The 26,589-nt window shown below is 37.9% G+C and overlaps 1 protein-coding gene across 1 annotated transcript; it reads left to right on the top strand.

Moving 5' to 3' along the window:
* The first annotated feature begins 3,997 nt into the window (after positions 1–3,997).
* On the top strand, positions 3,998–26,589 carry FAM169A (family with sequence similarity 169 member A). The gene is made up of 12 exons (XM_057363804.1): positions 3,998–4,132; positions 5,646–5,745; positions 6,895–6,980; positions 8,326–8,497; positions 10,333–10,512; positions 11,933–12,061; positions 16,480–16,586; positions 18,855–18,909; positions 19,252–19,390; positions 21,244–21,409; positions 22,284–22,490; positions 23,207–26,589. Exons 1-12 carry the CDS (start codon positions 3,998–4,000, stop codon positions 23,738–23,740), a joined length of 2,010 nt encoding a protein of 669 aa, XP_057219787.1. The 3' UTR covers positions 23,741–26,589.

Below are 26,589 nucleotides of genomic sequence, written 5' to 3'. Positions count from 1 at the left end.
TGTGTTCACATGAAGTCTGTGCTACAGCTGGAAATTCCTCTAAATCCTCATCTGTCAGCCTAACCACTTAGACTTCTCTTCCCCTGAGATAAAGGCACGCAAACCCAGTTTTAAGCTGTTTGTAAGCCCTCTGACATACTGTAGGAAATAACATAGCTGCTGGCTTCTTACTTTTCTGCAATTTTGTGACATTCATTATTGAGGAGTTGCAACGGGTTGAATAGATCTCTTGATTCCTGCTCAAATCCACATGTGATCTGGAAGCTGTGTGTACTGTGCAACTCTCTTAATATTCACTTCCGAGATGACATAGGGGCTCTAGATGTAATTTATTATTAAACCAATTCACAATTTTGCCCACTTTTGCCATGTTTATTTTTTTAACAATAATGCTAACATTAATAAAGATTTTGTAAATAAAGAAGTGCCTGTGTTGCACAGAAATGTGTTCACTTGTCCTGTTAAGCGTGGGTTTTGTTGGTGTTCCATGAATTGATCTGTTACCCTCTGGTGCTGCAGCTGTTCTTAAAAAAGGACGTGCCATTTCTCGTGTAATAGCTTGCATAATGCTGACAAGGGAGAAAGTCATACGATTCCACATTAATGCAAATATTGTTCATGTGAGATTATTACACAAACCCATTAATATTATTTTGTGTAATCATATGTTTTTGAAAAGTGTAAAATTTATTTTATTTTGCTTGAAAAATGAAAAGCTTAAGTTGCCTCATTTGAATAATAAAATAAACTTTTTCCCCCTGCCCCCCCCCAACACACTCTTCTAGTATGGTGKTTTTTTTTTTGTACAAATGCTCATGATGAATTTGGTTGCTTAGGGCTACATTGCATGTGCTCAGTCAGGCTGACTGTGTGCTAACCAATTGGAGTGGTACCCCATGAGCAGAGCATGGTCTTGTAATGTGTGACAAGGATTTGACCTGACAGTTTTACAGTCATGCAGTGTATGGAGGTTTAAAGCAACAAAAAAGGGCATGAGTGACTGCATGGCAGAGACCTGTGCTTTCCTGCCGCCTCTGCAGCAAAAAAAAATGTGTTACTGCTTTGGTCAAGAAAAGCTGTTTTCTCCTGTCCTTTTTCTCTCACTCTTTTATTTGAGACCGACTAGATGTGGAGCCATCTGTATTTTTACTTTGTTTTAAATACTGAATAACCAACTGTAATTTAGTGAGGGATATGTATTAAATCATTACTGTTGAAAGCCATTTCATTTGTCTTTATGATATGTTATTATGCATTTCAAAATTGAGATGCTTGCATTTTGTATTGTGAACTACTTTCTTATGCTCTGCTGTAGATTGGCATGGAATGTTCTTCTTTCATTACTTGTTTATGCTTTTGCTATAACTTGATAACTTTGTGAATAGTTATTGATTTCTTCAGGGATGTAGTGAACTCAAATGCAAACTATTTCTGACCTCATCAACACTGGAACAAAATACATCACACAAGTGTACAACAGCTTGTAACTTTACATGTCTAATCTGCTGCATGGTAAAAAGGATAAATGGCTATTTAGGAGGGGTGCTGAGTAGCTTTTACTTGGTTTAGTCTTGAAGATTTCTCTGTACAGTTTTCTTTTGTATAACATGTTCTCTGTAAATGCTGTGAAAGAAAACATCAAAATTGACTACTGTGAGTTGAGAATAAATAAAATTGAAGTTTGCCATGAGAAATTAAGTAGCCCAAATAACAAACAGAAAAGAGGTCTGTGAATGATTTTAAGGGTAATTTAATGAATGTATTAGTTAGCCTTTTTTGCTTATAAACAAAGACAGGATTGCTGCTTTTGCTTTCATAGTGGTATAGTGGTTGGAACTCAGATAAATTACTGGATTTCTTATTGTGTGTTTTCTGCTTTGGACCTGAATTATTTTATTCAAAAAATGTCAGGAATTATTACCTAGAGGCTTAAAGTTATATTGTGGCTTGTTTGTCTGTTCATCATGTAATAATGAAACCTCAGCTCAATTTCTTTGTTAATAGCAGTGTTATCTAAGAAGTTGGGTATTTCTTTAATAGTAGAGGGGGGTTTCCCTTTCTGCCAGCATACAGAAAATTAAATTTTGTGTTTTTCACCTACTGTATTCATTTACAGCAGGATTTACCTGGCCTGTTGCAGTTTATCAGGTGGTAAAGCCTCATCCTCTTGTAGAAGTAGTGTCGTGTAATCTCATACTTCACCTTGCTTTTCTTGCAATGTGTTTAGATCAGCATAACCAGTGCAGTATTGCTGATGTATTTGAGAACTGTGATCTGGGCAGGTAAGCCTTATCTGCTACACATGAGGAGATGAGTGATGGATGGATTTCACCCCTGACAGCAGTTTCTCTGGTGTGCTTTACTCCTGCCTTCAAAAGCATGCACACATCACCTTTGGCTCTGGAAATCAGTTTGCTTGTGAACAGGAGGAGCCAAAGGAGTAGTGTTAACAAGAGCAAAGGCAGCCTTGAAGTGTAGGGATAAACAGTCAGAGAACTAAGAGGTGCAGCTGGGTATCTGATAGGGTCAGTGAGCAGTAAGTGGGAGGAATGTGAGAGACTGGAAGGGGAGGCAGGAGAAAATGCAAATAACAGCTGAGGGGAAGGAATGACCTGAATTTGAAAGGAAATGTCTATGAGGAATGCATGTGTATATCTGAACAATAGCATTCAGGGAAAATATTAGTGTTTTCATCAGCAACAATGTTAAAGGCAGCATTTGTAGACGCCAATGAAGTCAGGTCCAAGTTGGTTGTTCAATGCTAACAGGGAAAAAAAATCTCTTTTGTAGAAGGAGCAGCCTCTTCTATTCAGTCAACTTAATAGTAGCATATTATTGCAGTTTAAAAGCTTTTAAAATGCAGACTTTTAATTGTTAGTGATTGAGTCAGAATAAGAAATTCTTGTGCACTTGATTTACCTGTGTCAGGAGAATAAGGAATGGTGGATTAAATAGAGGGGACTGAAGATAAAGATGAAAAAGATCATTGAGCATTAGGATTTCAAATAAAATTTAGAAAAAAAAAGACTCTGTAGTGAGGACTAGGAATTGTAAAATTTGTATGAAAAATTTTGTGTTTAAAAATTGTGTGATGGGTTGATGGGAGCTGAGCAGACAAGATCAGATCAAAATCTGTGTGCTCCTCCAGAACACCCGGGTAGGTTCTCATKAACTTGTATTAGCTCATGCTTCTGAGGGTTTGAAAGTACCTTGAAAGTAGCCAATGAGTGTATAGTTTTATAAAGCTGGAAAAATCCTTACCAGAAGAGCACAAAGTGGATACCAGGAACTCTAGCTCATTTCAGTTGACACTCCTTTGGCAAGGAGAATTTTAATCTAAGAGCTTCCAAGAAGTCATTGCCGTTATGCTTGGCTTCATTGCTCTAGTCTTGTCTTGTCACCTCCTGAATGTGTCTCTTTAGTCTGTTGTGGGCTCTTGTTTTTAAAGAGCTTGTACACATTTCTGTTTGCAGCTGAGATGCTTTTGGAAACAACCATCTGTTAGGCACACTAACTGGCCAGTTGTTGAGAAAAATCCTGAGCAATGWTTTGGTTTCTTCGGAGATGTATTTAAGGGCAAAGTCTCAAATTGACTGTCTTGTTATCTTCTGTGTAGTTTACTTTTTGTTTATCACCTAGTTATTGCTTGACCTGTAACATCAAAAACATCATCTGGGAGGGAGAGAGAGCTAAGTCTGCCACCTCAAAGCAGCATGTAGTTGTGCTGCGAACAGGGAGCTTGTGTGTTGGAAATCTGCCACAGCTGAGGTCTGCGGGGATCTGTAGRATAATCTCATCCTTTTCAGGTATTCTTTTACAGAGTGAGTGTTAATGGTCACCGTCCTAATTCTAAATGCCTGGAGCATTTCTCCTTTCTCTCATGCATGTAGAGAATTTTAGTGAACAGCAGAGTATGGGGGTTCAACAGTCTTATTTATGTGTGCATTTCAGGTCTCAAACTACTTACATTAATAATGTTGCTTTATTTCTCAAGAGCATGTCATTCCCTGTGGATATATTGAGCAATTACAGTCATGAGGACTTGGAGAACTCGGCAGAGGATTACCTCTTCAACCTTCGGTGGGGGAATCCAAACGCTCCTGAATTCTTTTCTCTGCAGGACCGTCGCAAGGTAAGAGCAAGTAAATGCTGTAGGTCTGGCATTCTTAATGTCCTTGTAGATTTAAGGTATACAGTCCTATTGAATTACAGAATTATTTTATCAAAGCTTTTGTATTTTTTGAATTCAGGGTTCTTGTGTTAATCTCTATTTTTTTCACTCTGTAGTTGGGTTTAAATCTGGGTAGCTGTGACTGTGTACTGCTTCTAGGCAATAGATCTCTGTATATTCAGTAATTTTAAAAAACCTCCACAAACCCAATCTGTCTATAACCTTAAATCTTCAACTGATGAATCAAACTCTTACCTAAAAATGACTACTTCACATAGTCTCAAAAATTATCATCAGCCTACCACTATCAACCTATCACTAAGGGGTTTGTTATTTTTTGAAGCTAATTGGCTCTTTTTGTATCTCAGTCTTTCAGTGTTCTTCATGTTTAAGTTCAAGTTTTCATTATTTAGCTTCACTAATTTCAAAAGGTTTTTTTTTTTTTATCTGAAATACTCTGTGACACTTCTGAGCTGTAGTAGAGAATAACTGTGACACTTGAGTGTTTTAAACACTTACCCTTGTGTGGGAAGTTGGTCAGTGTCAATTCTGTCCAGACAAATGTTTCTATTAGAACTAATACCAATACAACCAATAGATTATAGCATTGATGAAAAGTAAGTGAGCTGAGAGGATTTTCTGTGGGATCTAAAGGTCAATGCTGTAGATTTCTTAGCAGAATCAGAATCTTGGCTACTTTTCTGCATTTATACAAGTGTTTTATAGCTAAATATTTGCTTGTATTAATATCCTCATTTGTGGCAGTAGCATGTCATAGTCTTCTTWAATTGGTTAAGCACGTCTGTCTACCACACCATTCATGTCTGTCAAGTTTTTTATACCTTAATAATGGAAACATGTGAATTTAAATATCAAAATGCATTTCAACAAAGATACTTGATTCCTTAAAGGAAGATTATTTGACCCTTTTCATATATTCTCTGAGGAGGAAAATCAAGTAGACAACTTCAGAATTTCTAAAATGTATGTAGTGTGAGCGAACAAAACCCTTTTGAATTCGCTTTCCCACTGTAGCACATTAGAACTTGTTAACAAACCAAATTTTGCTTTGCCAGTTTGTTTCTGTGCTTGACTGACTGCCTTATTCTTCTGTTGGCTTTGACAGCTTGCGGAGTTGGGGCTGTTGAAGTGAACATAATGCTGGCTCCTTGCATGCCCTTACTTCAGTTGCGCACACAAATTCAAACTGTTGGCAGAAGAGAGCTGTAACAGCACAAATTACTATAGCTAAATGTGCCAGAGCTTGGGAGTCAGAGCTCTTTAGAATGTAGTTTGTCTCTAAGAAGAAATGTTGATGTCGAAAGTAAGGACTGGAATCTGATGCTTCTACAGTTAGCCATTAAGGACTTGATTTTCAGTATTTATCTTGTTTTCCTTGATAAATATTCTCTGTAGTTTTCACTATTGTTGTTTTAGCATGAGTCTACTGAATTATTGGGCATTCTTGTTTCAGGTTCCTATTACCTTGACATCTGTGGGCTTTGTTCCTCTCTATGGTGAAGAGCAGACGCACAAAGTTCTTGCACTGTTTGCACCATGGGACTCACTCACAGGTTTCATTTTAAGTTTTTTATCTCTATATTGCTGTTAATTCTTTTTTTTTTTGTGAAAAATATGTGTAACCAGGCCCTTGCTCATTTCATGCTACTCTAGCTCATAACTTTGCCACTTGTGCATTTGTTGTTTCCTGTCCTTTTGTTCATATACTATTATTTTTTGTTGTGGATTTAAATACACAAATGCTAGAACTTTGCACACTAATCGGACCAGAACTGGACCCATTGAATTTAAAAGATACGTTGCAAAATAATGTGGTGCTTGTCTGGGTCATAGTACAACATCTCTCTTGATTTTGTTTTTATATATGCTTGACCTCTCCAAAAGGTATTGATTATACTTAGAATACATTAATTTCCCATGAATTGAGATACACATTATTAATAGTGATTGATCAGCATTGTATGTAAATTTGTCTTTAGCTTGAAGTCCTAGCATAGCTCTGGCTGAGATGACAGCCAGGTTTTTGTCAGTTTTCTCCTCCATTTCTTCCTTCCTTCTTATTCCCCTACGAGTCCTCCATGTTTCCTTCTTCCATTTAATGCCATATATATGATTGCCAAATTTGCCACAAATGCCTATAGATGACATTTTTCCTGACTGCTTCTCACATGGCCATCAGCCTTTTTACTTTCATCTAACTCCCTAAAACTTGCACAGTTTCAATATCAATATCCATTAGCAATCCAAAAGTAAAATACATGTAAGARTGAGTCTCATGTTGACAGCCATAGTTTTTAGTGGAAGGAGATATTAGAGCACGGCATCAAAGGATAGTCCTTATGTCTGAAGAAATAGTTCCTGTATGTCATATGGCAAAAAAAAAAAAAAAAAAAAAAAAAAAAAAAAAAAAAAAAAAAAAAANAAAAAAAAAAAAAAAAAAAAAAAAAAAAAAAAAGCATTTGTGTTTATTAGTCTCAGTTATCAAACAAACTTTTGGACTAGGGGGCATTTCATATGGGTGGGGAGTACAGTGCCCCATTTGTTGTGCTAGGGTAGTAGGAGCTACCTAAATGTAGTGCCATCTAGAAGATGCCTAATTTGGTTACTACAGTGTTATTCCTGATTATTTGGCAGCTTTAATAAAATGTTTCTTTTGGAATGGTAAGAATCACTAACTTTTTATTTCCCTTGTTTCTTTCAAGCTGTAGCCCTGTATCTTGCTGACCAGTGGTGGTCAATTGATGACATTGTGAGAACATCTGTCCCTGCTAGACAGGGACTCCATCAGGTAAAGCGCTCCAACATTCACCTAGCAAATAATCTTATACCTCAAGATAAAGGCAAATAGTTAGTCTGACAGATATCACATGTTTTAATTTCATTTAGAAATGAGATGGCTGAAACAAGGTAATAGAGAATAGGTACTAGGGGAAAAGGAACCTCTGTGTGAAGGTAGTGTGTAGAGCAAGAACGACTTGTACAGCAGCTTCATATGTAGACAACATAGATGTTAGCTGTGTTATAATTTCTTTCTTTACTCTTCAGAATATTGTTATSTGGTTGTGTTGAAGCATCTTAGTAGAATAGTGTGTGTACCATGGCAGTACCTATTGGTCTCATCAGGATACTAGCTAACCAAGAATACTGTAAGGAACGTGTTTGACAGAAGCAAGTTGGAGCTGGTGGCTTGCTGTGGCAATACATGAGGTCTGGAAAAGTACATTGCCTGGTATCTGCTTTATTGCTCATCATTGACCCTTGTTATCATTATTTAACCCTATGTAGCATGGAGTTTTCCAAATCTGGAAATCTGTGTTTTTCCAGGGCTGTAATTTATATCTGCTCATGGAATCTGGATACTTATCTTTGATTTTTGCCATTTTTAATATTTTCTGTAGAAAATTTGGCATGTAGCTTGCTTTCCGCATACTTCTTAATGGTAGGAAAATCAGGAAAATGAAATTTTTTGCAAGGGAGGTAGCTGAGACTAAGCATTAGAAGAGAGCATGGTTCCTCCTTCCTTTACAGTAAGTAGAATAGTGGTGAAGTCAAATTTCATGTATAAAAGGAACCATGCAGGACAGAGAAAAGGATATTGAATTCCTTATTTCATGCCACAGAAACTGTTGTAACTATTTTTTTCACTGCATCATGTCCTGTTGCCTGCCACTCTATCAGCAGTGATTGAGTGTGCCAAGTCCTGCCACCCTGAGGCTCATCATTTCTCCTTTGTAAGACTTTGGTTACCTGCTAGCCCAGGAACTCTGAGGCTGATGTGCTGCTATTGCATTTGATGAATGTTTCTTGAGTCCAAAAATAGTTTTGAGTTAAATCATAACATTCCCACTCCACTGCCCTTCTCCCAGCTTTCACATATTGGATTAGGAGTGACATTGAAGTCAAGGAATGTCCTCCGTGGTAGTGATTTGAACTTAATCTATTGCTATGGCTTCTGAGCATCTTCTTGCCTTATAACAAACCCCAGAGTCACCCTGCTTGAGCACTTACAGCCTTCCCTTGAACTCTGTCTGCAGCTGTGTTAACTGGCAACCTTGAAAAATAACATCTCTGATGTATGGTTATTAACTAATCTGACCAATCTTCTAAAATGTTTTTTTTCTGTGTTTCTTTAGGTCAAATCTGTTGGAGAGAGGGTTGTTCTCTATGTTCTGAATCGAATTATCTATCGAACACAAGAAATGGACAGAAATGAGATCCCCTTTCTCTGTCATGGCAGCAGCCATTATGCTAAGATCATGTGGAAGAAAGGAGAGGCTATTGGGTTTTATTCTGTTAAACCTAAAGGTAGAATGCTTGAGGATTGTGGGTTTTGGGTGGTAAAGAGGAGGAGATAGGGACCCTATTTGAAGAATATTGTATTAATAGGCTTTACAGGCCTTGCAGGCCTAATTGACTTGATGTTTTCCTGCAGTCCTAAGAGATCAAATGGCTGTTGAAATCTCTAGCTGAAATATATGCTTTAGCAATTTAAGTTCTTAGATTTCTTTATCTTTACAAAATATATTTAAAATTGTAAGAAATTTTRTATACACAAAACCTTTTTTTTTCCTGCTGTAGAACGATTTTGTTGGGTTGGACTGTGCTTGTCTTGAGTTAGCAAAAACTGARGGCTTTTATTTCTAAACATTTCAAAATTTCACCCATGTTTGGGTGCATAGTGTATCCTCCAAATGAGTAGCCTATGTAGAAAAGACTGCTCTTTTCAGATGTTTTGAAGAGTGGTGGAGCTCTTCTAGAATCCTAAAGGGTAGCTAAGTAATGTAACCTCTCTGCTCAAGTTTGCCTTGCTTGAAAAATGCAGATAATAATAGAGTCATAGAATGACTTTGGTGGAAGGGGCCATAAAGACCATCTAGTTTCAATCCCACCACAGTGGACAGGGACACCTTCCACTAGATCAGGATTCCATACAACCTGACCTTAAACATGGGATGGGGCATTCAGAGTTTGAACACAGATGGGCCATCCATTTCAGGGATGGGCATTCATGGATTCTTTGGACAACCCAGAGCCTCACCACCAYTACAGTGAAGAATTTCTTCCTAACAGCCAATATAAAGCTACCCTCCTTTGGCTTAAGTCCACTGCCCCCTAACCTATCAGTACATGACGTTGTGAAAAGTCCTTCCTGAACTCTSTTGTAGGCTCCTTTCAGGTGCTGAAAGGCCACACTTAGGTCACACCAGAGCCTTCTCTTCTCCAGGCTGAAAAACCCCAACTTTCTTAGCCTTTCCTGGTGCAAGAGGTGTTCCAGCTCTAAGATAAGTGTGTTTCTGGGTCCTRAAAAATACAAGGTTTCAAAGATTRACTGGGTTCTATGGCCAACTTTGTTTTTCTTTGGTCTTGTTAGAGAAGGGGACACCTCTTTGGCATAGTAAACAATGAGAGACAATCCTGAAATGGATTGGCTAGTTAATGGGCTGTCTTAATGCCATTATATGACATCCCTTTCTCACAGCTGAGTTAATACCTRTCCTTGGAATCCTCTGATACCAGGAAGTACCTATGTGTTGTGACCATCTGTTCCRTCTTTAAGTTAGGATCATATGTTGTTTATGGGAGAATTTACATGTCTTCATTATGTCATTACTATGTCTTCATTTCAAAAATTGGAATAATTGTTTCAGTCTTTAAACAAGAAATGAAGTAGTCTTCATATTTGTCCTGAGAAGTCATGTAATCAGTATGAAAGTGTAATTAAATAATTWTGTTTTTTCTATTCACTCCTCCATCTTTCAGCTTCATTTTTACTGTAGTTTTCATATGGAACCATATAGTGAGATTTCAAAGTGAGCCYTTCTTCTCTGTCCTCTCTGTCTTGTCTATTCTTTTCTGGCACTATGRACTTTTCCTATTATATAAATCTATTGATATATCTTGGCAACATTATGAAGCTYGCCCAAAAGAGATAATAAATGACTAATAGCAATTATTTATTTTTAATATAGTTATATATTATTTTTATAACTTTATATTACTTACTATTACATAGTTTGAAGTTTTTATAACTTATAAAGGTCTTTATTTAAATACGCTAAAATCCATGSTGCAGCATGTCAGTTTGGCGTGCAATTATGTCATTCATACTGATGGATATTTTTTCCCTCTGATTGTTTTAGGAAGCGCTTGTAGGTCTTTTCTTCATCAGAAGTATAAGATGCCAGTGCTAGACACAATGTTTGTTAGAAAGAAACATCGTGGAAAAGACTCTGGGCTAATCATGTTGGAAGACTTTGTGGATTCCTTTACTGAAGAGCCTCTTGGCCTACGCTATCCACTGTCATCCTTCATCTATACAGGCAAGCTCTTTAATTTTTCTTCTGATCTTCTTTGTAGTTTCTTTACATGTCCAGTTGCATGCTCCAKATTTGTAGCCTCATCCTCAGGTTGTACATTAAATTTTCTGCGCTTCAGTGAAGGCTAAAAATTGTGATTGGTTTAAGAAGACGTAGTTCCTTATGCTATTTTTAATTRTCTATGTAAGACCACATTATTTGAATTCTGTTGGCTTTCTGCTGCTGTGAAGTTTACCACTGTCCTGTTTGCCCCACCAAGCCTGTAGAATGGGCTGAGGTGTTTCTTGTGGGATCTTACCTGTACCTGCCTTGTAGCATTTTTTACTTACATATAAACCTCACAAGGTTGTTTTCTCTGAACTTCTGGTTAAGAAGACTTACTAGGCTCTGAACTTCTGGTTAAGAAGACTTACTAGGCTCTATTTTGACTTGTGTTTGAGAAGGCACAGTTCTAAAATAGAAGGAAAACACGCTTCTTCCATTAGCAATCTAAGAGGACTATGTGATGTAGAAAATTGCATGGAATCTGGAAATTATGTTCTTGGGACTGTACTCAGACAAGAATTACATTYCTTTTGCCATGTTTCTCAAGGTATGTTCTATTCTTATGCCATTTGCCAGGGTTCCTTCTATGACCATTTTGATCTGGCCTTCTTAACCAGTGGAAGTTTTCTGCTTTTATAAGCATCACAGTCTGTCACTGGATTGATAAGATCTGATTTGTTAGGCATCAACCAGGAAAATTACTTGAGCAGAATTTAATGACTAATGCATTTCTGTGGTCAATGAGACAGTGGGGATCTGTGCTCTGAGACTATGCATCAGTTGTGAATCAGGTGAAAAATTGTAGTTTTCCTAGCAACTGCCACAGAATMATTTCAAAGCTTGCCTCTTCAACTGTATGTTCAATACAGGTATGGAGAGAAAAGAGATGGAAAGACAAGAGAGTAGAAAACATTCTAGGAGCAAACAGTGATTAACCATTCAATGGTAATACGTTAATATTCCCAGAGAGTGCTTTTCACGAGGGCACATTGCAGTGGGTGACATAAAAAGCTTGACTGCATCCTCTGTTTAAGTTACCCTCCTGTCCTGTACCCTCCTGCACAATGCAAGTAGCACTGAAGTAGCCACTGAAGTAGCAAAACCCTGAAGTGGGCACCAGGAAAAGAGGAAAATCTCATTCATCTTTGTTTGCAGTTTAAGATAATAATGGAAAGTATTTAAACCTGAAGAAAGGATTAAGAAGGATGGGCAGGGTAAATATTTCAGACTTGACTGTTTTGTTAAGCAATTATTTCTGGTATTGTTTGCATATGATGGTAGATTTCAAGATAATTTGATTTCAGATAAATTTTAAAACTGAGGTATAGCTGAGTATTTAATATCCATAATATGGTGTTTTTTTCTTATGTTTGCTCAGCTTGTAAGCAGTACCTTGAGAAATACCCCGGGGATAAAAACCTTTTGTGGCAAGTGGAGGGAGGAGGAGACTGGTTCCAGAGAAAGTCTATTATGTCTATAGTGCAAAAGGAAAATCTCAAAATTGCAGGTATGGATGCTTTGTTTTGCTGTTTTCTGACACTTTGTAAAAGTTCAGCAAACACTCTAGAATAGTAACTTCTGTGAACACTTTTTAGAAACTAGCAGAAAGATTTTTATTTGTCCTGAGAGACCATATTTGGAATGATGTCATGGTTTGACCCCAGCTGGCAGCAAAGTACCATGCAGTAGTTTGTTCACTCTGTCCCCCTCCAGTGGGAAGRGAAGGAGAGTCTGAAAAACAAGTAAAACCTGTGAATTGAGATAAGAACAGTTTGATAATTTAAATAAGATAAAATGTAATAAATATAATGGAAAAGGAGACAACAAAAACAGAGAAATAAAACCCAAGAGAGAATTGGGTGCAGTTGCTCACTACTTGCTGACTGATGTTGAGCCAATCCCCAAGCAGCCATCCACCCCTTTTAGCCAACTGTCTCCAGTTTATATACTGAACATGATGTTCTGTGATGTGGAATATCCCTTTGGCCAGCTCAAGCTGGCTGTCCTGGCTTTAATCCCTCCCAGCTTCTTGTGCACCTGCTTGCTGGGAAAGCATGGGAAACTGAAAAGTCCTTGACACAGGGTAAACACTATCCAGCAKCAATTAAAACAATGTATTATCAACATTATTGTCATACTAAATTCAAAATACAGCACTGTGCCAGCTGCTAGGGAAAAAATAATTCTATCCCACCTAGAAGTGGGAGAATATGCATTCCGTCTTGTCTGTATCTTTCACATGCTCAGATTCCATTCTTTAAAATACACAATCACCTTTCATGTCTTTTGATACATACACACAAATCACACACATGTATTATTCCGTTAGTCTGTGGGCCATCCTTATGAAATGTCAGTTGGCTTCATTTAGTCCATGACTTTGAGATCCATCTGTCATAACTGTCTTCTAGGGCAGAAAAGATTTTGTATTGACTTGGATTGTGGCACACTGGAGCCAGTTCTTCTTCCATCATGACTACACTGGTTTGGTTTCACAAAGTTAATTYTTCATTGATCTGTGATTTTTACTATAATACCCTTGATATGGCAGTTGAATGGGAATCAGGTTCAGATCCCCATATTCAAAATGGTGAAGACAGGTGCTGTGAGATACCCAGTTCTGTGATGGGCATATAACCATGGAAAAGACAATACACAGAGTTATACGGCCATTAATATCATACAATTTATAGGCTACTCTCACCCAAAATCAAATGCCTGTTGAGGTATGCAATGGCCTTCCCCATCYTCCTGCATTGCCCGCTAGGTGCACCCAGGTGYTCAAGCCAACTCAACTCCAYACATTTTTTTGCCTTTACCTGAAGCAGGAATAACCCAGACTGTTTYCCCCTGTGTATTTATACACCCTACAGGAAATTTATCCCTTTCTATAGTGTGTATGAGTTTGGACTATGCTATGCCAGACTCCCTAGTATTTACTTAACAGGTGACTTCTGCTACATGAGTGTCCCAATGTGTGAAGGTCCTGCTACCCACTGCTCCTGGATAAATGGAGCAGTCRGTTGTATCATTTCTTTTTTTCTGGAGGCTGGTGCATGACAGGGAGTGTGATATTCCCACTCAGCATCATGGTCTTTGGCCTAGCTGTTCTTGAGTTTTTTTACTAAATGAATCCCTCTGTTTGATTTGACTGGGACACTGCCACCTTCTTAAGACTACTTTCTTAAGCCTCAGTGCTGGTGGTGGTACGGGGCACAGATTATGTTCTCTTCTCTCTACTCATTGCTTCCATCATTATAAATGCATGAGACTTTCCTTGGCTATGTGGGGGGAGGGGTGTGATATAGTCCATCTCCACAGTCTCCCCATATTTCTATTTTGGCTATCATTCTCCATACCAGAGAGGCTTAAACCACTTGGCCCATTTAATTGCAGTGCATGTTTCATGTTCATGATCTGTGCAATTGTGTCCATGGTCAAGACCACCTCTGGATCGTGTGTCCATCTGTAATTTGCCTTGATTACCTGAGGTGTCAGAGGTGCACCAAGCAAAAAATAATTTGTTCTTACATGGCCAATTCCACCTGAGTTGCTTCAATCTTAGTAGCCTGATGCACCTGCTGGTTGTTCTGGTGTTCTTCAGTGGCCCACCTCTAGGGTRTATCAGTCTCTACATAAGGTATTTTCATAGCCAGGTTCTCCACCTAGACAGCAGTATCTTGTCACAACTTGGCAGCCTCAGATAGGTTTGCCTTTGTGCTCTGTCGCTCTGCTTCCATCCCTGCAACCAGCCCCACAGGGCATTTGCCACTACACATGGGTCAGTATAGAGCTAATGCATTTTTCTCATTCAGCAATGTCTAAAGCCAGCTGGATGGCTTTCACCTCTACAAACTCACTTGATTTTCCTTCAGCAGTTCCTGCAACTAGTCATAGGAGACTTGATCTCTGATCCTCTCCTACAAYGTTGCAGAACTATCAGTCAATAAGGCATATTGCTTCTTATTTTCTGGTAATTTATTACACAGCAAGTCCTCTTCAGCATGGGTCACCTTCTCCTCTAGTGATGTTCCATCACCTTTTCAGGCCAGTCCTTCATCACTTTCAAGATTCCTGGACAATCTGGTGGGTGCAATATTGCTGTTGGTGCACTGTTATGGTAGTGACTGGCACCTGTTATTCTTCAACAGCTCCCACAAGAGAAAGGTCCTCTGAGAGAAAAGGCCAGGCAGACAGCTGCCTTATTTCCTCCATCTCCAATGGGAGCTATAGGATATTTTCTGGGTCCTTGAAGTATCCTCTCCTGAGACAGTCTGTGCCAAGGATTCATGGAGGATTCATGGAGACTCTGGGACATTTATAGTGGCATGCTTTTGCCACACATTCCCAGTCAGGCTAGTTTCAGTCTCCAATAAAGGCAGCTGTTGGGATCCCCCTGTCATTCCAGAACTACAAATGGGTTCTTACTCTCTATAGCTTGATGGCATAATGGCACACTGTGTRCTAGTGTCTGTATGAGCCTTATACCCCTGTGGGTATAAGGCATGCTAGGCCTGGCACTGACATGGACATGACATGCCTGACACTGAATCCTCGCGGTCCAGTGAACTAGACCGATCCTCTTCTCCCACTGACTGGAGGCAGGGGCTTTCTGACGAGATACAGAATTCTCCCCTTTCTTGTGAAAAAGGATTAGAATTCTTTACCATAGAATCAGGAGTAAGATTAGCCATTCCACTCTGTCTGCAGGACTGCTTACTAGAGACCGGAGCAGCAAATTTCCAGAAGAATTCACATTTGTGATTGTTTTTCCTTACACTTTACATGCTCATGGCTCTAAGATGGAGGTGGATTTTCCATCTCATATTTCCTTATTCTTTCTGTGGTCCCACAGGTAAACCCACCAGATTTTAAAAACCATGGTGTGATTTATCCTCTCTCTTGAGCAAAAGGATGCTGATTGTTAATAGCTGAGATACTTGTCTSTACAGGTGGGGAGTAGAACCTTCTTTTTGTTGCTTAAACTCCTAGAACTGTTTTTCATACTTTTTGAGCAGATTTTTTTTCACAACTGAGAGGCAAGCCCATAGGTAGGAAGAGAGATTTTCTTTGTGTTCCCAGATGTAGCAAGCCACTTCATCCACCATTGATGGTACTTCATCTCTGCAGATCATTAATGCCAATGAGTTGACATATGGTGATGGTGYGCTGCATATACAAATTTCTACCATGTGGGTTGCATTGGACTTTGTGCAGATCTGTATGTATGTGACTGCACATTGTTTGGGTCATAACAAATCATCTCCAACACAGCTAATTCCCTCAGGTGCTAGACACCTCTCTCTCCATGATGGTCCACTTGCCTGGGTGACAATGGAGTGCCTTCCTTAAAGGGATGCCTTTCCTTCACGCTTGACAAGCAACTAAGTGCCACAYATCTGCTTGTTTCCCCATTAGTGAGATTGGGAGGAGAATCTGAAAAAAAAATGTAAAACATCTGGGTTGAGACAGGAACAGTTTAATAATTAAAATAAAATTAAACAGAAGCCCAATATAATGATAATTATAATGAAAAGGGAGACAACAGAACCAGAGAAATAAAACCCAAGAGAGAGAATTGATGCACAATGCAGTGCAATTATATACTGGGCATGACRTTGTGGTATGGAATATTCCTTTGGTCAGTTTGGGCCAGCTGTCCTGGCTGTGTCCCCTCCCTAGCTTCCTTTGCACCTGCTCACTCAGCAAAAGAAAGTGAAAAGTCCCTGTTTCAGGGTAACCACTRTTTAGCACCACTAAAATGTCAATGTGTAATCTCACACTAAATTCAAGACACACCACTGTATGAGCTACTAGGAAGAAGTAGCTAGTATCCCTGCTGAAAGCAGAACAAAAGGTTAATTGTTATTTGAAGATACTATAATTTTCTCTCTCCCTGTTTCCTCTTTTAAATCTTCACAACAGAGGCTTCAAAGAAGGAAAATAAGAATTTGCAAGCAGAAGATAATTTTTGTCAGTGTGCAGTATCTGAAGCAAGTGGAACAAGGACTGAAGTGGAAACACAGCCAAGTGTAGGTACACAGTCTGTTATCTCTCTTTTTGTTTGCATTGTTACTGAAAAACAAGTCATGAGAAATTTTTTTGTCTGTATCATTATAACTTAATTGGCTCAAGACCATACTGTATATAAAAGACAAATGGTTTTGTTACTTTTTGTGTGGGTGCAATGTTTCCCAGTGATGTAATGCTAATGACTAAACTGGGTTAGTGTGGGTTTGGTTTTGTTTTCCTTGATTTGTTTTTGTTTGTTTGGGTTTTTTTGTTTGCTTCTTTTTGTTTTGGGCTTGGGGTCTTTGGGTTGTTTTGTGGACAGGTGGGGTTTCTCCATACATGTAGAGAGTCTGTGCCACAAATGGCAGGATCTGCAATTTGAGCTGTTTACTAGCAGGTTATATAAGGAAGATTATTTCWAGGGTCTCTGAGATGAAACTGTTTAGAAAAGCTGTTTTTAGAGGTACATATCCATGTCACAGTTCAATACAATGGCAAATGTTAAGCTTGCATTGAGAGTTATACATTGTCCACAGAAAAAGAGTGCAGCTTTCTTTGTATATATTTGATATATCAACCAGATTACAGCTACGAATTGATATGAGTTCATGAATATATTTGTGTCTTAGAGGAAAAGCTTCATAATATTCAATGTCATTTGTGTTCTGAGGACACACAGAATGTGCTTGGCAATCATTTGTAGCTTCCAATACCAYGAGCATGGATTTGAGTGCTTTACAACTGTCCATAGTATTGACATGACCATGCTTTCATGGAAGTCAATGCTTTAATTAAAAATGGGAAATGATGGCTAAATCAATGCTCTCAGCWATTAATATTTATACTTTAGAGTTGGAATTTAAGTCAAATTTTCCTGAATAAGAAAATTAGTATTTCCCAAAGCAAAATTGACAGAAAAGGACTGATGTCTCATTGACCAGAAGCAGTAACTCTTAGTTGTCTTTCATTTGCAACAGTGCCTTTAGCATAATCTCTGAGTTTTAGATAAAGATTCCAATTATGATCATATCAGCAAAATTATCTAAAAACTTACATCTTTTTGTTATAGAATTTATATATCCATATACKTGGAGAAAATAGCAGATTGTAGTTCTTTTGATTTTTGTTGCTGTGAGTTAAGAAGTCAAGTCCTGCTTCTTGTCTTGTTCTAGAGGAAAAGACAGTAGATACTGATCCTCACAGCTTGGTWAAATTGCTGGCAGCTCTATAATTAGCATCTGCAGTATCTAWAAGCAGCTCTGCAGTGGTTTGAAAATTGTTGGACCACCTAAGAAAATATCCCACCTTCCCCCAACCCATGAAAACATATCCCAGTTTTAATTTTCACCTTTCACTTAACGCTCGCTGTTTTGTGTGTTTCAGTTCTAAGAATAATTTGTTGTTAGTCTACAAATTCTCATGTATTTAAAACTCACTGGAAACTGCTTCAAATAGCAGAATGTGGACATGGCCACTTTTTGATTACCTTCTTCCATGGTATTGGAAGTGAGACTGGAGAAGGGGACCAGAATGCTGATTATTGCCATTCCACATTTCTTCTAGTGGCTAAGAAAGAGCAGTGTACATAGCTTTATTTGAATGTCTACAGCTTGTAGTCACTTTAGTGTATTGAGTGCTGAATCCTCAGCTAACTTGCAGAAAAGAATTAAGGTATTGAGATGGTGTGGAAAAACAGGAGACAAAAGAGCTCTGGGGAGGAGGACCTAAGCAGCCTCTTGTGCTGATTGTGCATGTAAGCTGCTTTATTGCTGACTCACCAAGTTCTGATTTTTCTCATTTTTTACATGGGTTGCTGTATTTGTTGCATGTCATGATAAAAATATAACTGTAGAATAGGATACAAATATAAAAATAAAACTTTGCAATCAGATTTTGCCAACCATTGTTATGTAGTCCCCTTAGTTTATAGAGAAAGGGGAAACAAACAAAAAAAGGCTTCTATAATTTAATTATGGGGACACTTGTTATAAACAGAATTCTTAGGAAAAAAACTTGGTAGCATTGTTTATAGTGACTGGTCTTTCAAATCTTATCTTTCATGTTGAGGCCAGAAAAGTTAGTAATCCATGACATAAAGATAATAAAAAAAATAAATTGTGGAGACTRAAGACTTAGATGTAAATGAAGAATTATTGTAGCTGCTGTTCTATAGGATCATTACTATGAAACAGTGCTTTAGAAAGATGCAAGTATAGATAGGAYGATGAAGATATTTTAGTCAATTCAAAAAATTTTAGAATAACATTAGCTTTGCTTTTGCTTCACAGGCTGGCTCTCAAAAAGGTGAAGAATCAACAGATGTCCATGCAAGTACATCTGAAGGTAAAAATAACCTTGATTATCAATATTGCAATTATTGTAGATAAATTGTTTTGCAGGTTATTTTACAGCTTTCCATTTTACTGCATTCATCTGTAAAAAAACATGCTTTCCTCTAAGGTGCTGAGGCTCAACTCAAATATTTTAGAGGAATTCAGATAAAATTGTTATGAATCTTGGTAAAGATACTATTCAGAAAATAYGTACCACAATGAAATGCTGTTTTAGTGGCACTCGATTTCTTTCATGGATTATTTTGGGTGGAGAGGTTATATGTAGATCTTAGACTGAATTAATTCACTTGAATTTACTTTGTTTCTTCTTTTTTGCTGTTATTCTCTTAAGACCCTAATGTAACTCATGTTTCCATCTGGACACGAAGCAGTCATTTAAAACGTCAGAGGATAAATAAAAATAGACAGGAACCTGGACCTGAAGCTTCCCAAAGAGATGAGGAAAATGTTCTTCCTGTGTCCAAAAGCAGGTACCAGTACCCCAATTTTACTGATTTTCTTAGTTTGTTGCTTGGGCAGTCACAAACTACATCAGTGTCTCACAGTGTACAGCTAGAATTTCTTCTTTCTTCCTACTTGTTTGATTTTAAAATTATTAAAAGAGAAGTCCGATGCAAGAAAGAAAGTGAGACACCATATGAAGAGTGATGGCACCAAAACCATGAAAGCTCAGTAGATAATGGAAAGGAGTAGGAGGGCTGAGAGTGTCCTGTTGTAAAAGAATCTGTATCATGGTAAAAATACCATTCACAGCATAGTTTCTTGAGATACTTGTATCCGTAATGTTCTGTGTGATCTTTGAGGAGGTGTCCCTTCCTGACTTCTTATGGTTGACATATTGCAGTGAAATGTGGTCTGACTGTTCAGTTTGGGAGCTGGTTACTGCTAATAACAAGGGTTATGGGGAGCCATATATCTTCAAAATAAAGCCCTTTGCCTAGAGAGGATTTCAAACTATCACATCTGACATAACATGCTGAAAAAAAAACCCAAACCAGCTCCAGTTTAAGAGATGCTATCCTGGGTAGCAATCGTCAGACGTAGATGTGAAGAGTAATTTGACTTGTGTGCCATAACAGTTCCCATAGGACAGGGCTTGGAGTAACAGTTTGCACTGSCTTCCATTCAGAATGCCTATTTTAAGTAAAAAAATAGCCCCTTCCTCCCTCATAGACACACTGTGTCCACTCCACCCTGCTCCATGAATATGTCTCCTTGTTCTCTTCCAAAGAAATCCACTTAAACCCCTAAAGCCTCTTTTGACAAACTGAAGAWAACTTGGTTACTTTCTAGGAAATCACTCAAGCTTGCTCCATTAGGTTTCTTTAAACAGAATTAGTTGTGAGGTTTTTGGTCTGAAGTTGAGACCTTCAGCTAGGTACAGCCTAATTTTTATGTTCAAATCACTCTGTGGAATTACAGATACTGTATTGCTGTGCTGTACTGCCCTAAGATGGTTAAACACGGTAAATGGCACACTTTGGTGCTGCTTGCCACAGCTATTGCCCTCTTCTAATAATTTGCTAATTAGTATGTGAGTTGGGCCTCACAAAATTAAGCCAGTGAGGTGCTGCTGTTACACAAGATGTGTTACATTCTGTTTATAAGCAGAGCTAAGATGAATGGTAGAACAAAGGTAACAGAACAGACTATCAGCTTGTTTCTTTCCTTCCATGCACATCAACAAATGAAAAATGGTCTTCTGTGTGGACTTTCCTATGGAGTGTTTTCATCTCAAGACTCGCACGTAGGACAAAACCCTCCAGTACTGTCTTTACCATGAGATGACAAAGCAGACTCGTGCAAATTTATTGCTTTTTTTTTTTTTTTTTTTGCTTGTATGTAATAGTTTCAGTTTATCTGAACTTCATAATCTCAAAAATGAGAACTGAATGTTTGAGTTACTGTTACTACCTGGCAGGTGCATTAGCAGTTCATCTTTAGCTATTTGTTAAATGTCATCTCTAGGTGATGGCAGCTTCTTCACCTATGATGTGTTTATTGCCTTGAATTATTTTCCAGTCATGGTCTTTGTAATATCTATATTTTCAATGACAATACAAATATAGTAGCTTTCATAATTCCATCATTTTAAAGTGGAAGTGAGACAGATTTTTATAATTGCCAAAGTAATTTTCCTAGTTGATTTTTTATGAGACGTTAGCTATTGTTAGATGCATTTAGTTTTCTTGGTTCTTATTTCCTATGGCAAGCATGCAATACAGCACTTTATAATTGGTCACAAAAGAATTTTCCTGCTGAGATCACCRAAGTTACCTATTAATGTAAAAGATTAAAAGATATATCTTACTACCCTCTACAGACCAGAACTTCTTGCCCACACATCTGAAARCTCTGAAGATCTGGTAGAAGTGCCTAAAGTGGATGCTGTTGAGAACGATGAGGGAATAATTGTTGAAAATGAGGGCCGGTCTGTGTTAGAAGCGGAGATGCAAGTATCACCCACTGAGAAACAAAGTGAGACAGAGGTGAGCTGGATGGGACAGCAATAGCAGCTAAGTTTGGAATACAGCTACAGTTTCTGTTAAATATGGTCCTTGCTACCTTCATTCATGTGACTCTTAACTCTTTGATTTTTCGCACCRGTGCTTCATTTAGAAGAGTATCTGAGAAGTTAAGGCTAGTATAGAATTAGTTGCAGGTAATATTTCACTGTACTTATTTTGAACAAGAGTTTGTAGGATTTTCAGTAAAGGAAATTTCTAGCTTGTCACCATCCTAATTTTCTCCATTGATTTCTCCTAATGAGAAATTCCAGAGAACTGGAATAAGGTCAAGATCTGACCCAGTATCTCTAATTTAAAAACCCAAAAGTTTATTTGAAGRAGTCAATAAATAGCTGGTATGCTTCAGTGACTTCTACTGGCTCTTTTTATTTCTCCACTTAAAACTTGCCTGTTTGGTTTAAACATCAAGTTTAAATCAAACTTTTATCTTCATCTTCTTAACAATGAATTTCTGAATATTCTTAGTGAATATTTATTGTGCCTTCAGGGTTTTAAGTTCTTACTGATGRATGAGAAAGTGTATCTTACACCGTGTCGGGTTCAAGGAATGACTGCAGCATGCATGCATGTCAGATGCATCAAAACGTTTTGTCTTGGCTTGTAACAGTGTAAGCTGTGGTCAGAAATTTAGTGCAGGTGATGGCAACAACAAACAAATACTCTGGTTAAATTAGTTAATGTGCATTAAGTTCTCCCTTCTTAGCACACAATTCTAGATATCTGAGCTATCTGCTTCTCACATTAAGCTGAACATTTAGATCATGGTTACACCCATTTGTGCTGGGGAACAATTGCTAAGCATAATATTGATTTACAAAAGTGGCTTTTTTTTTAGGAAATGCCATCAGAACCTCTTAATGGTGAGGTAGCAGATGAAACTGGTAAGAGCTCACTCATAGCTGAAGGGGAAACAGTAAATGAAGTTCCAAGTGGTGAATCAAAACTGCTATCTGAGAATCAAGGAAAAGAACCTGAAACACTGTTTGTTCCTTTAATTCTTGAAGCTCCAGCAAAACCTCCAGAAGACACTGAATCAGAAAAGGTGAGAGAACTGAAACGAAATGTGAAGTCATTTTTGCATCTTGTAAGGCTTTTTTCCTTTTGTTAAGTAACAGAAAGTAGTTCCTAACATTGTTTGAAATTATTGGAAGTAGCAATTTTTAGGCCAGATGATGTAAATCCATAAGAGAATAAACTAGCATTTCTGTTTCAWTATGCAGAACTGGGACCTACTTACATGTGATGCCCAAAAGAAAGATGCATTYGCTACAGTTTGCCTTGATAGTCATGAAACTGCTGTTTCTCACTAAAATATTGTTGTGAAAAGCCACATCCTTATTTTGTCTAGCAATTCTTGCCTGATGAGGTGTACAAGTAACTAACTACTGCTAAAATGCCTTTGCTTTTATAACAGGGGTTTTACTTTTTTTTTTTTTTGTTTATAGTGCAAAAGCAGATTATTATATGCTAGCAAAACAAAAATTGTGTTTGTCTAAAATACATTTTTTCCCCTTGGGATTAATATCAGAATGCTTTTTCTGTACCTGAACACTTGAATAATTTGAAAAACAGAGAGCAACTCTAGATATCAAACGCAAAAAGGAGCAAAGGACTGTTTTATCAAGTTACATATGTAGAATTAAAAACTGCTGAATACCAAAGTATCCTCTGAGATTGCTAGCTAGAGGAGTAGTTGTTCAGTGTCTTGTATCTTCAATTAACTGTATTTTTGATTGTTTTGACACCCTCCACCCATAGGTTTTAAATGAAAATGATTCTGAAGTGTTGACTGAAGAAGTTACATCAGTAGAGAAGGAGGGCACTGAAGAACAGCAAGAATCTGAAAAGACCAGCACTGAAAATGCAGCTGCTCCAGCATCAAAGGAAGAGCCTTCTGACAATGGCCTGCCCAACTCTGTAGGAACTGAAACAGCAGAAGAATCTGCTTCTGAAAACTTACCTTCCTCATTGGAAGATCAAAATGAGGAAGCAGGGCACAATTCACAGGAGGGCCCTGCTGCCTTGAGTCAGAGCTCTTTGGTAATGGTTGACCTTGAGGGTGTTTCCTTTCAGCAGCCTTCTGGACAGGAAGCACAGAAGAACCAGCTGGAAGAGCCCTCTGAAGAGCCTACAGAGCAGACGGATCACTACACGCAGACAGTGGCAGAGCGGGCTGCTGACAGCAGCTCTGAGGAAGCAGAAATCGAGGTACCCATTGTAGATCGGAGAAACTTGCGAAGAAAGGCCAAAGGCTACAAAGGTCCACCCAAGAAAAAAGGAAAGCCATCTTAAAAATGAAGTGGCGATAATTCATCTATTTATAAGGAGKTTATTTTGTGTAAAACATTAGGGTGTAACTGCACCATATCCGGCACAGGACATCTGGTACATGTTTAAAATTCTGGGCTGGATTTCTTCTTGGGTTCATCACCTTTCCTCAAGTTTTGGTGTGTTGTTTTGTTTTCTTTTTTTAATTTAAGCTGTAGAAATTGAACTTCATAGTATGAAAGTAAGTAGTCAGTCTCTGCCCTTCAGAGATAATACATGCTGAATAAACATAGTTGTGCAATCAAAAGAAACAGTTTGTCTATTTGAGGTGGCAGTCATGGAAGAAAAATGCAGTGTGAAATCCTGGTCCCTTATATGGCTATAGACTTCCATGTCACTGGACATCAATCTAGATAATATTTTAATTTTGAGTAAGTTTGTGTTCTCTACTGTGGAGAAAAGCAGAACAAGAAAACTCCTTCATTGATTCTTGTTCCCTTCCCACAGGTTTAAGARATTAAAAGAATGTAAGATTCTTCATTCTAGGTCTTAAAATGTACAAGAAGGTGTAGCTCAGTAGATCAATGCAACATGAGCAGCACTTGTCTTTCATAAGAATCACGTGAACAGCTGAGTCAATAGAATGCAGTGCAGTATCTGCCATAGCACTTCCTGATAATGGATTTCTTGTGCAAAGATTGAGATGCCTACGCAGTAAATTATTTGTAGCTTCCAAAGCATTTGGTAAGCCTAAGTTTTTCCGGAGTGTATGAAATGTAGCCTCCATATGGAATCATTTGAACTGCCTTCCTGACAACTTACGTGTGTTGAGTGGATAGTTGATTACTTGTTACATTACAGGAAAGGGATATGACAATGCCTGATCTTGTTTTAGTCTGAATGGAAGTGGTTCTTTGTGTTTCCCAAATACTTGGCTGGTGCTGTGGGGTATGTTGTGTCTTCCAGGTGTGCAACTCCTGTGAGCACTGGCATTTCAGGTGGTTGTGATATTCATTAATGTATTAGTGGGTATTTCAGCAAATGCTTGTTTGCCAAACCTCTATGCCTTTAGGAGTTAGTGGGTGATACCCTGCAAATGCTTCTGATATCCATTTTTGCTTTCTAACCTGAGTGTAGTTCCTGGGATGACAGTTTTCCAGTTCATTACTTCTTTAAAGCAGCAGCCAAACTTTGCTGTATGCAGACAGGAATAAAACCAGATTTTTCATGCTTATTTCCCCTCTGAGGTTCTCTTGGCAAACCATGTGTTTAACTTGTCACACATATCTAAGTTACTCCTTRGTTTGCTATGTGTTTCACAGGACAGCGATGCTGAGAACAGTAAATCACACCACTTTTTGTCCTGTATATGCCTTTTTCAAGGTTCACAGCGTCTCAAAAACAGAAGTACAAGGTTCACTTGAATAGTTGCAATGCTGTCTTAACTTTTATCCCTTTAGGAAGGTAAGGTAAGAATCTGGCTTTGGATTTTTATGCCTATATGGTTTAACTCTATTTATAAGGTATTTTAACTATATGATACATTGGTACTATTTTTTTCAGCTGATGAAGTACCATGCTCCTTTTTAATCTGTTAAGAGAATCTCATAGAAAAAAGGCATTTTCTAAGAAATGTGTGTTACCTAAACTTAAGATTCAGGGTATGTGAGATTACTGAGTTAAATCTGGGTTTCTTGAACTATTGCATGTAGTTATATCTTATCAATGTATATACAGATACMCTTTTAGAGCCCTATTACTGATAAATATTCAAAATCATTCCTGATTGTGTGTAAACATGGTCAAGTGAACCTTAAGCATTTCTAAAACTGATAAAGCTTTTTATATAAAGCATATAAGACAAAGCTTCTGTTATCTTCTGTATGGCTTCTCTTTCACTGCTGAGATTTTTTCTGTTAAAAAGTGGCTGGAAAACACATCTATTGCTAAGAATTGGGGATTTTTGAGGACTGGTGGCCTAAAATAGAGTGGTTATATAGAGTATWCTGCAACTTATCCTCCATTTTTAGGGCAAGCTTTACTGAAGATTAATATTCTGAATCCTTCAATTTGTATAAATGTATCCACTTTGGAAATGTTAAGGATTCTTTTGCTTATGAGCCCCAGTAATTTCAGTTACTTCCAGGTGGATTTTGATTATATGTTTGTTACTTACATTCCCTGTAAAGTTGGAAAACTGTTCATGAGAAGGTAATTTCACTTACCTGGCTTTTACTTTTCGTGGAACAAAGTTGGAACAATTGCAGTTAGTATCTTTCTTTTAAGACATTTGCAGAGTAAATACACAAATATCATGAGATTATGGTACTGGAATAGGCATGATTTCTACTGAGAATTATCAAATTTCTGATCTCATTTCAGTTAGTTCTAAATACTGAACTTAAATTTACATGTTAAAAGTATACCCTTGAATAGATGTCTCTATAAATCTGGGGTATCTGGGATAATAACTGATGTCAAGACTTTCATTAACAGAATGTGAGCAGTTGTGGTGCAATTAGCAATTCCAGCAACCAGYAGAGTCTTGAAAAATTGACACTGTTCTAACAGTGGTCACAGCAGTACTTTGAACCAAAGGACATGCTTTATTTCTATAACTTCTTTGGCACCAATCTTTCTCCACTAAATGCAGAGTAACAAAATCAAAATAGTGACTTTAAGTAGTAGTTTCTATTGCTGTACTGATTGTCCCACTGGAACAGTAGTTCAATACCTTATTCATTCTGTTAAACTTACCTAAGGGAACATGTTTGACAACTATATTGACTGGAGTGTTTTACCTTGGGGACTATTAACTGTCTTACTAACATCAAACTCTTAAATAATTTTTAAGATCCTATTGCACCAGCAAC

This window comes from Malurus melanocephalus, unplaced genomic scaffold (assembly GCF_030028575.1).
Source record: "Malurus melanocephalus ecotype Western Australia unplaced genomic scaffold, MMel_1.1 scaffold_31, whole genome shotgun sequence".
NCBI classification, from domain to species: Eukaryota; Metazoa; Chordata; class Aves; order Passeriformes; family Maluridae; genus Malurus; species Malurus melanocephalus.
This window is presented reverse-complemented; position numbering and strand designations above follow the sequence as displayed.